Here is a 12,500-nt window from a genome sequence, read left to right as displayed (position 1 = left end):
AAAAAGGCTTTTATTATATTGGGCCCAAAGCAAAACAAAAAAGACAAGCTCATAAGAGCTCTTAATCCTGCCCAATGAGACAAAGAACTCCTATTGTTGCTTTTTACTTTGGACTAAATGCAAATTAATTTGCAAACGGCAAAGAGAATGACTGGGGTGGGCGGAGCCTAGGAGGGACTATATGGCCAGCTTTGCTGGGACTCTTTGCCATTTCCTGTTGGGGAAGAGATATTCCCCCACAAGTAAGGATGACGCCGTGGACCGGACACACCAATGTTGGAGAAAAATAAATAAATGCCATTTTAAACATATATCAGACATTTTAGGTCATCTGGCAAGTATGTTTGCTAAAAAGTCAGTAACCGGAAGTAAAAGTTTAGGAGCAATGGCTGGTTCACAAGATTTGTTGTATGCCAACATCAAAAGCTTTAAAATAATATAATTATACATAAAAATGAGAGCACAAAACTGTATCCCCGTAATCATAATTGAAAGGCATTACATTAAAAGATTTGTAAAATTGACAGCTTGGCAAAGTAACCAACTATGGCCTAGATTACAAGTGGAGCGCAATTGCAAGGACGCAACATTTTTACCTCTAGAACCCGTATTACAAGTTGGTTGTTAAAAAAAAAAAAAAAAAAAAATCACAATCTTGGCGTAACTAATGCTCTCTATACTTTCAATGACAACACAAAGTGAAAACTCACACTTGCATATAAAGTCCATGTTTAAAGTGACAGTCTATTCCAGAATTGATATTTGTTTAAAAAGATAGATAATCTCTTTATTACCAATTCCCCAGTTTTGCATAACCAACACTGTTATATTAATACACTTTCTATCTCTGTGATTACCTTGTATCTAAGCCTCTACAGACTGCCCCCTTATTTCAGTTCCTTTGACAGACTTGCATTTGAACCCATCAATGCTGACTCAAATAAATCCATGGGAGTGAGCACAATGTTCTCTATATGGTACACAAACTAGCGCTGTCTAGCTGTGAAAAACTGTCAAAATGCACTAAGATAAGAGGCGGTCTTCAAGGGCTTAGAAATTAGCATATGAACCTACCTACAGTAGATTAAGCTTTTAACAAAGAATACCAAGAAAACAAAGCAAATTTGATGATAAAAGTAAATTAGAAAGTTGTTTAAAATTGCATGCCCTATCTGAATCATGAAAGTTTAATTTTGACTAGACTGTCCGTTTAATCCTTACACTTGAGCGATAAATCCCAGAGCAAAAAGCACTGGTAAAGTCATTGTAACAGTTCATACTGGACTTCAGACTCCACAAAATGACCTCTTAGGTTTTATTTTCACACAATTTCAAGACATTTAAAAGGACCGGAGGCCCACATTTTCTCTTTCATGATTCAGATAGAGCATACAATTTTAAATAACTTTCCAATTGACTTCTATTATCTAATTTGCTTCATTTTTTAGGTATCCTGTGTTTAAAAGCATAGCTAGTTAGGCTGAGAACCCGGGTACTATTTGCTAATTGGCGTAGGGTCGCCAAAACTTCCCGTATTTCCCAGGTTCTCTCGTAATTAAGCCAAAAATGTCATTGTCTTCCGGCTCCTGTATTTATCATGTGGTTTACCAATTTTCTCCTGTCACATTGAGCGGCAGAAATAAAGGCACCACCATAATGGTTGGATCTAGTTCATATTTTGCTTATATGTTTTTTTACTGGTGGTGCTTTTTAAGGCCTCCTGAATTCAGCTTGCTAGGGAGGCCTGAGGTCTGGTTTGAAAACCAGTTCTTTAGAGGCAGCTAACAATTTTAAGGCCTCCAAAATAGTCATGCATTTTTTTGTAGATTTATAAATGCTATACAATTTTGAGCTCAATGTAGAAGCATACAGAATAAAACACATGACATGTCAATATTTACTACAGTAAGGAAACTCCAAATGTGTATAGGTATAAGTTTGGAATCTTTAAAAAAAAAGATACTAAGAATATTCCAGATTTTATAAAAGTCATATTTTTTCATATTCTACAGAGCAATATAGTCATATTTTATTGATACTCATATTTCAAATGTATTATTTATTTACTAGTGGCACATCGAATTAGCAGAAACATCTACTAATTAACATGAGTGTTTTAAAAAACTGAACAATTAATTTTGGAGTAATGTATGGGTTTACAATTTCAGAGAAAGTTCTTCAGATCTTTGAGATTAAATAATGTGTACTAAATTTCACAATTTCCTGCTTTATCTTTTTATTTTGAGAATAAAAATATTAAAACATATGACTGCACCAAATAAACGTGTAAAATAGACAATTCTTACAATTGCAGAACTTGTAAGACTAAAAAAAAAAACAACAATTATAAATAAATACAAAAGATTCTTCCCACAAACATTCAAGAAGGCTTTTTAATGTGAAATAAAAATGTTATCTGAATCATATTCTATGTATTATTTACTTTATTACAACAAACTGTTAAATATGCTTCATTAAAAGGGACATTAAACACTAAATACATTTCATGCATCCACCCTCTAATGTGGGTGCCGCCATTTTGAAAACCTAGGTTTTACTGCAAGTATCTGAAGAGAGTTGCTGCACATATGCAAACAAATCATCACTAAAATGGAGTGAAAACTAGATTTCAACATAGCAGCAACAATAACTTGAGGGAGGCGGGGGAATAACCCCAATGCTATGTTTATAAAATGTATTTATAGTGTTTAATGCCTTTAAAAAACATTTAAAAAGTTTTTTTTAAAAGCAAAATATCAAAAACATGAAAAGTTGTGTGGATGAACCTACCTCAGTAAAACTGAAGAAGAAACCAATTCCACCCACAATTCTTAGCACTTCTTCTGCATGCTTTTCAATTATAGATGCACATGGAAGGCATGACAGAGTTCTAAAACAATCCTAGAAATAAAAGTATTGGCATTATTGTATATGCATATTACTTGTGGTTCTATTATTTAATGTTTAGAATAATACTTATTTTACTTTCAACTTTAATGTTTGTATGAGTCTATCGTTTTTGACAATGCTTAACTCCTGGGATGGGGGTGCTTTCAGAGCTTATAGCTCCCCCCACCTGCCATTACCCTGCTGCCCTGGTGGTCTAAGGCAGTGATTTTTAACCTTTTTTTTGTCGTGGCACACTTTTTTTACATTAAAAAATCCTGTGGCACACCACCATCCCAAAATTTAAAAAAAAAATCACACATTGTAGCCTAATACAGCATATATATATATACACATACACACAAACACACACATACTGTATGTATTGTGCTGTTATGCCATGCCTCCTACAAACTACCCCTGCACTGGGAGTAAAAAACAAGCAAAGTTTAAAAAATATGTCACACTGTTGTCAGTCTGCCGTGGCACACCTGAGGATCTCTCACGGCACACTAGTGTGCTACGGCACACTGGTTGAAAAACACTGGTCTAAGGCATGCATGTTCATGGTGAGGTGACCAAGCCCCAGAAACCCACAACTGTTATTCCTTAGTCAAGACACCGAGTCCACAAGCTGCACAACGCTCAGTACGACACAGTAATCTTCATGATCTCCAAGTTTATTAAAATGTAGGAAATGATGCTATGGATTATAATTTGTTATTCACAGGACACATTGATACAGGCTCATACATAAAATGTGTTATTAAAACTCCATGTGACCATTATTTGGTGCTTCACAGGTGTAAATACATTAGAACAAATAGGCGCTGTTCTGCTCTGAGAAGCTGTGCACGCTCCTTTTATGTGCACAAATTTACACACAAAGTGCTGTTCAGGCTTGCTGGTGACATCACAGGCACTTAATGTGCATGACCAGGAAAACTGCATATACGCATATGCAGTTTTCTTTGGCTTTTAGCAACCACATGACGACGGAGGATGAGGAAAACTTTAGAAATGACAAAACTCTTGATCTACCAAAATATGCAGCGATTTTAAAAATGTTAGTATCAAAATGTTAATTAGAATTTATTCTACAAAGCTATGTCGAAAACCAGCAGTGTTAACGGGTCCTTTAACTACTGCAGCTGCTCAGAGAGCCAGTGGGGTTTGTTTCATGTCAGCAATTGACTCATTACCAGATGATACAAGCACCTTAGGCTCTCTTCAAAAGTGCTGTGTTTAAAATGCTGGTGGACAGAGGATACTTTAAAGGAATATGAAACTCAAACATTTTCAGACACAGCATATCATTATAAAACAAGTTTCCAATTTACTACTATTATCAAATTGTCTTAGTTCCCATGCCATTCTGTGTTAAAGGGATACCTAGGTAGGCATCTACAGCACTGAATAGCAGGAAATTGTGCTGCCATCTAATGCTCTTGCAAATGGATAACATTCGTGCAAAACTGCTGCAATATAGTGCTCCTGAAATGGGCCAGCTACTAAGTTTATGTCCATGCTTTTCAGCAAAAGATACCAAGAGAATGAAGAACAAAATTGACAATAGAAGTAAATTAGTTATAGCTAAATTAGTTAGTTTAAGTACATTCTTGAAACAGCTATAGTTTTTACTAGAAGCAGGTTTGCTAATACATGTCTAATGTAAAATTGCTTCTATTCAAAACTGAAATGTACCCCTTTCAGGGACATGAAACCCAAACATTTTCTTTCATGATTTAGATAGAAAGTTGTTTAAAATTGTATGTTCTAATTTACTTCTATTCTTTAATTTGTTTCCTTCTCTCGTTATTCTTTGCTGAAAGGTTTATCTAGGAAAGCTCAAGGGCAGCAAATTAGGGAAGCTTTCAATTATTTGAGTAAATCCAATATCTGACTACTTGTTTATAACTTGAACTTGTCAATCTTTTTTAACAATACTAGACTGTAAATTCTCCATAAAATGTTTAGCCCGATTTCTGTTATTTGGAGTGGGTTTTTTCCCCTTTTACTCCATATTATGCAGACTCTCCTAGTAGTTTTCATAACATGAAGACTACTAGGAGAGTCTGGCCCAGAGAGTAGTATTGCAGATTCCCTGAATAGCTTTCCTTTTAAATGAGTGATCAATTTTGTATCTTATTAAAAGTCTATAAAGTTAACAAACACCAATTATTAAAAGGGATAGTGTACTTAGTATTTTTGCAACTGAAATACTTTTTTTCCAACTGAAAACACAACCCATTTAGGGGTTGAGCTTGTAGAAAGAGGCGACATCCTTATCTTATCTATACAAATACTTATCTTATCTCTTTGTATATACAAAAAAAGGTAGTTGCAGCAGCACTCTTTTAGTATCTAACATTTTAGTAACTGTCTTTCCAACCCCCTCCCACTTTTGCTGCTACTGCCAAGTAAAAATAAGCATGTAACCTATTATTTAAATAGGGAAAGGGATTTGGGAGTAGTAATAGATAACAAGCTAAAAATAGGTGCACAATGCAGGGCAGTGGCTTCTAAGGATACATAAATACTAGCATATATTAAAAGAGGCATTGATTCAAGGGAGGAAAGCATAATTCTGTCACTATATAAATCCCTAGTAAGACCTCACCTTGAGTATGGAGTGCAGATCTGGGGACCAATCTCAAAAAAAGACATTGCAGACTTAGAAAAAGATCAAAGAAGGGTAAAAAAAACTAATAAGGGGAAGGATAACTATGACAAGAGGTTAGCCAAACTGGGTCTGTTTTCTCTAGCAATAAAAGCACTTGAGAGGTGACATGATTACTTTATATAAATATGTTCAAGGCCCATATACATAGATGGCAGAAGCTAGGTTTATTCAAAGAAAATAGTTTGTGACAAGAGCTCACAATTTAAGCCTAGAGGAAAGATTTAATCTCCTGAGCAATCAAATAGTGGAACTCAATAGTAAATGCCAATACCTTAGATACATTTAAAATGGTTTAGATACATTTCTGTCTAGAAACAGAATTCAGGGATATGGTTACTTGTGTTAAATGGGTCACCTTTTTAAATGTGATTAATTAAAGGTTTATTGTAAGTATATTAAGATTTGTATAGGTTAAACTTGATGGACTTCTGTCTTTTTTTCAACATCATCTACTATGTTATTCCAGCAGGTAAAATGGATAATTAAGGACATATTAATAGAGAGAACATTTTACAGTATAACGTCCCTTTAACCAGTTAAAACTATGATTATTGTAAAAGCTAAGTGTAATTTGAAAGTAAGGAAACATAAGTGCTGTAACATATGATATATGGAAAAATATTACACTCTCATTCATTAAAAATAACTTTTTAACACTAGCGACCTTGATTTTGTTTGCTGCCAGAAGTTTTCTGCGGTTCCCAAGCAGTACTTTTTAACTATGTGTTAACCCCTTTGTGATGGTTAAAAAAAAAAAGATTTGCAAGGTTGTTATTGATAAAAAAAAACAGGCTCTAATCAACATCAGCAAGTAAATGAAAATTGCAGCACTTCATGGATCAGGATGAAAATAAAACAAGTCTTTATTGGCACATCTAAAACCAACACTCAGAACATGGATGGAGGAGGAGTACTTATGCGTTTTGTGCCATGCGGCACTTAGTCATAGGATAATTACTCTCATACTGACATTACTCTGCCTTATACGTTAGCCGCGTCCAATCACCAACCTCACAAGGGTTACCATGGAAACGACTACCATGATTAGAGAGTAATGGTTAAAATGTAATATGTAACAATATCAACTTAAAGGGACATAAAACCCAAAAATATTTTTTTTTTCCTGAATAAGATAGGGAATACAATTTTAAGCAACTTTCTAATTTACTTCTATTATCTAATTTGTTTCATTCTCTTGGTATCATTTGTTGAAGGAGCAGCTGTGCACTACTGATTTCTAACAGAACACATGGGTGAGCCAATGACAATCTGTATATATACAGTATATATACAGCCACCAATCAGCAGCTACACCCTAGGTTCTTTGCAGCTCATGAGCTTTCCTAGATAAACCTTTTAGCAAAGGATAACAAGAGAAGGAAGCAAATTAAATAATAGAAGTAAATTGAAAGTTGTTTAAAATTGTATTCTCTACCTGAATCATGAAAGAAAATATTTGTGTTTCATGTCCCTTTAATGTACATATATATAATATATACACACACACACAAAATGACTTTGCCTCAAACATTTTATAATGGGCTTAATGCTAAGCACAATAATAGCCATTAAACGCTTAAAGGGACATAAAACCCAATTTTTTTCTTTCATGATTTTGACAGAACGCCAAATTTTGAACAACTTTCTAATTTACTTCTATTGTCATATTTTCTTCATTTTCTTGTTATCCTTATTTGAAAAGCAGAAATGTAAGCACAAGAGTGTGTACGTGTCTACAGCATTATACAGTAGCAGTTTTGCAACAATGTTATACATTAGCAGGAACACTAGATGGCAGCACTATTTCCTGTCATGTAGGGCTTCAGGCATGTGCACGCTACCTACCTAGGTATCTCTTCAACAAAGAATAAAATAAATTTGATAATAGAAGTAAATTGGACTTTTTAAAAATTGCATTCTATATCTGAATCATGAAAGTAATATTTTTGGGTTTAATGTCACTTTAAAGAACAATTGTTGTCACCAAATAATATGCTATTTCTATGCTATCATTGAATCTTCTTTAATTCTAGTTTGATTTTAAGAGGCAATCTAATATGTCAGGAACTGATATTAACAGCTAACATCCATCATATAAAAGGAGATAATGACTGTATAAACTCTTATGCTTACAATATAATTGATGAATCAAAATTATAATAATGGTATTAATGATCATATTCAAGTAAACATACAGTTATTTGCAAATACACGTTCACTCACTTAGTAGATGTATTCATAACACCATGTCATACATATGAGTATTATGCTTTCAGTCATAAAAAAGTAGTATACTTCGTACAAGTTACTCACTATAGGAATAAAAGCATATTAATCCACAAAATAGCGAATATCCCATTCTTTATTGAGTCCCAACGATACTTTTTTTTTTTTCTTCTTCAGAATCCCGTATAGTTCTTTTTTGGTTAGAATTGTGTTTCTGTTTCCACCCCTTAATGGTAGTTTCGCAAGATCTATTACCTAAACCATGAATTTAGACTCATTTGTGAAGTGAATACCATTAAAGTGCCTAGCTACACTAGAATCCTTGTTATATTTTTTCACATCTCTTCTATGCTCTCCTATCCTTGACCTCAGACATCATGAAGTTTGACCTACATACTGGTCATGACACAATTCACATTCTATGAGGTACACCACAAATTAGTGCTACAATTTGCATAATATTCAATTTTGACATTTTCATTAGTAACAGCTCTTATGAAGCTATCCCCCACTAAGATCACTTTTACGAACAAGAGCATGTAATTTTTTTCACTATAATGGACCTTTAATTTAGTAATATTCATGCATGAATACTAATATTAACCTCTTGTGCCATATCTATAAAGAGTCTAAGATTATCTTTGTTGATGATTAAATAATATAGTGTTCTTGGAATAAATATCTTGCACAGTATAAAGAAAAGGTAATATTTATCATATGGTTTTGTATGTACATCAAATCTTAGTTATTTAAAACAAGATTTTCATGGGTTCGAAGCTGTTTTTCGTTATTCTAAAACTGTATATTTATACTTACAGCAGTACAGGAGATATTTTTATTAAAAGTTTGAAATCCGCAGCAGTTCAGATTTTTCTCTATGTCTTCTTGGGCAGTTTCTGTGTGGTTCCACCCTACTTCCAAAAGTTGATTCTAAAATTAAACACACAAAAAAAGAAAATCATGAAACAGAGTTTTATAGCATAAATTGGTGCAAACGTGCTCCTCCCAAAAAATATAATCAACTTCTATGTTACAGGTTCTATGTTGTAGGTTCTATTTTGCAGGTTACCACAACTCTAAAAGTACCCTGTGGAAAAGAGAAGAGTAGATAGAGAGTACCTTGCAACCATACTGAAATCTAGCCCTGTGACTATGGACATTTTTAGGAAATATATTATTTGTTTGTTTAAAGGGACATGAATGTCAAATGTAAACTTTCATCATTCAGATAGAGCATACTATTTTAAGAGACATTTCAATTTTCTGTTTATCAAATTTACCTCTCTTGGTAAAACTAGGCACGTATGACTCATGTCATTGGCTCACCAATTGTGCTTAGCTAGGTTCCACAATAATGTAGAAATCAACCTTGAAGAGAGCACAAAGGAGCAGCAGCACTTGGAAGACGATTACTTAGGCCAACGGTTAAATGTACATAAGAAACTTCAAGCTGCTACATATTGAACCGGACCATTATTATTCTTACATAGGGTCCAAACAAGCAACATCTTTGGCTTAGAACACGCCCCTTATTCATACTTCAAGCATGAATAAGGGCATGCTCTAAAGGCATGTTGCTTGTGTTGGACCCTATGTAAGAATAATAAGGTAACATTTGATGCATAGCAGCTGGAAGTTTCTTATGTGCACTCAGCTAGGTCCTAGCAGTACACTGCTGCTATGGAACTGTCTTTTCAACAAGAAAGATAAAAAGAGAAAGAAGATAAACAAATAAATTGTAAAGTTTCTTAAAATTGTATGCTCTACCCAAATCTGACTTTCATGTCCCATTTTATAACTATAAATTTATAGGAAGCCCTTAAAGGGACATGAAACCCCAAATTTTTCTTTCAGGATTCGGATAGAGAATACAATTTTAAACAACTTTCTAATTTACTTCTATTATCTAATTTGTTTCATTCTCTTGGTATCATTTGTTGAAGGAGCAGCAATGCACTACTGGTTTTAAACTCAACAAATGGGTGAGCCAATGACAAACGGTATATATATATTCAGCCACCAATCAGCAGCTAGAACCTATGTTATCTGCTGCTCCTGAGCTTGCCTAGATAAACCTTTCAGCAATGGACAACAAGAGAAGGAAGGAAATTAAATAATATAAGTAAATTGGAAAGTTGTTTCAAATTGTATTCTCTATCTGAATCATGACAGAAATTTATTGGGTTTCATGTCCCTTTAAGGCTTCTAAAACAATGATTGGAGTCTCCCATGTGTTAGAAAGTTGTCCATCACTGTTCTAGATAGTGTTTTTCAAATATCTATATTTTTGCTGAACATCCTTTTCCGTCTCTCCATGGCGTAGAAAATGAACTGGGGTGAGTGGCAAGGGAGATAAAACATAAAACATAATTTATGTATTAACTTACCTGATAAATTCATTTCTTTCATATTGGCAAGAGTCCATGAGCTAGTGACGTATGGGATATACAATCCTACCAGGAGGGGCAAAGTTTCCCAAACCTCAAAATGCCTATAAATACACCCCTCACCACACCCACAATTCAGCTTAACGAATAACCAAGAAGTGGGGTGATAAAATGAGTAAAAAAGCAAACAAAAAAGGGGAACTGGAAATATAATTGTGCTTTTATACAAAAATCATAACCACCATATAAAGGGTGGGCCTCATGGACTCTTGCCAATATGAAAGAAATGCATTTATCAGGTAAGTTCTTACATAAATTATGTTTTCTTTCATGTAATTGGAAAGAGTCCATGAGCTAATGACGTATGGTATAGAAATACCCAAGATGTGGAAGACCACAGAAGAGTCACTAGAAAGGGAGGAATAAAATAAAAACAGCTATTTCCGCTTAAAAAATTTAATCCACACAAAAAAATAAGTCTCTCATAAATTTCACATAAATTACAGGAACAAAACTAAAATCATAAGCAGAAGAATCAAACAGACAGCTGCCTGAAGAACTTTCCTACCAAAGACGGCTTCAGAAGAAGCAAATACATCAAAATGGTAAAATTTAGTAAATGTATGCAAAGAAGACCAAGTTGCTGCTTTTCAAATCTGATCAACCAAAGCTTCATTGTTAAAAGCCCAAGAAGTGGAGACTGATCTAGTAGAATGAGCTGTAATTCCCTGATGCGTAGATTGCCCCACCTCCAAATAAGCCTTGTGAATCAAAAGCTTTAACCAAGATGCCAAAGAAATGGCAGAGGCTTTCTGACCTTTCATAGGACCAGAAAAATATAACAAATAGACTAGAAGTCTTCCTGAAATCTTTAGTAGCTTCAACATAATATTTCAAAGTTCTTACAAAATCCAAAGAATGTAAAGATCTTTCAAGAGTATTCTTAGGATTAGGACACAAGGAAGGAACAACAATTTCCCAACTAATGTTGTTAGAATACTCAACCTTAGGAAGGAATTTAAACGAAGTCCGCAAAACAGCCTTATCCTGATGTAAAATCAAGTAGACAAGTAATAGAGGGGAGCGCCAATACAGGCTGAGGTATAGGTAAAAGAGTACTAGACGTTTTATTTAAAACCAATTAGATTCGGCTAAATAAGATATGATAAAATAGGGTAAGATAAAATAGGATATGATAAAAGGTATCTATTTTAATACATTAACAAATCAAAATGGCAAAATACATATAATCAATAGCATGGATCCATGTAACAAACATAAAATGTATACAAAATGAATATAAAAATGGTAACAGTGCATAAAAACAAAGAACAACACTGTAGGGCTACAGTGAATAAATGAGATTGGCCTGAGGACCAAAGATGTCCAGACTTAGTTCAAATTCAATACAGATCAAATAGTGTCCATCCAGTTGATGCTGAGTTAATATCCAGAGTCAGTAGTGAAAAAAGAAAAGAACTGTGGGATGTGGCAAACGTGTTGAAAAAATGTTGGAAGAAAATGTTGAAAAAATGTTGTAAAAATAATGTACTCGTGAAAAATATGAACCAAAAAGTGTGAAACAAAAAATTGTAAACCCAAAAAATGTCAAAATATCACAAATCTATCAAAAATATCTCAAAAATATCCCAAAAAAACAAAAGGTTGTGATAATCATATATCCAAAGTTTCCTCTATGGTGACGTGAGAAAGTGCTGAAATCAGTTGAAAAGAAAGTTCATAAAAACACATAGAGATAAAAATAGATATATATAACCTGTGAAAAAAGAAGCAAACAATACTGTAAAATACATAAACTATTATGTTCATATATAGGTAATGTGCTTACTCAAATCTGTCGACGTGTTTCGGCATTAGTCTCCTGGCCTTTATCAAGACTCAGTCTTGATAAAGGTCAGGAGACTAAGGCCAAACGCGTCGACAGATTTGAGTTATTTTTGATAAAATATTTTGGCAACAAGAAGTCCACCTTTTTTGATGATGATAAACTGTTTAATAATCTTTGTTTATGTGCATAGTCTCAAATATTTTTTCTTTTTAGTGGTTAAAATTATACCTCCAGTCTCCTTTTTATGGGTTAAATATTTTTAAGCAAATACAGGCATTGCATTTATACCAAATCAGGTAAGCAGGATCCTTTTTTTCTGCTCACCTTGCCTCCTTAGTTTGCCAATTCCAATGTACTACTGTTAAAGCCTCTTTCTGACTCCTTCCGTCCAATGCAACGCCGACAGTTGTAAAGTCACAAGGAGTTCTTTGACCCAGGTCTTTTTTATACTTTTATTTTTAATTATTCT

At 33.9% G+C, this 12,500-nt stretch overlaps 1 protein-coding gene across 1 annotated transcript in view; it reads right to left on the bottom strand.

The window, feature by feature from the left end:
- Positions 1-12,500, bottom strand: part of TSPAN13 (tetraspanin 13) — a 107,458-nt gene that overhangs the window by 1,596 nt on the left and 93,362 nt on the right. Inside the window, exons 4-5 of the mRNA XM_053714122.1 lie at positions 8,612-8,725; positions 2,791-2,901 (exon numbers count right to left, since the gene is read on the bottom strand). Coding sequence (XP_053570097.1) covers positions 2,791-2,901; positions 8,612-8,725 — 225 coding nt within the window. The remainder of the gene's footprint in view (positions 1-2,790; positions 2,902-8,611; positions 8,726-12,500) is intronic.

This window comes from Bombina bombina, chromosome 5 (genome assembly GCF_027579735.1).
Source record: "Bombina bombina isolate aBomBom1 chromosome 5, aBomBom1.pri, whole genome shotgun sequence".
NCBI lineage: Eukaryota > Metazoa > Chordata > Amphibia > Anura > Bombinatoridae > Bombina > Bombina bombina.
The sequence above is the reverse complement of the archived record's forward strand: the minus strand, read 5'-3'. Positions and strand labels throughout refer to the sequence as shown.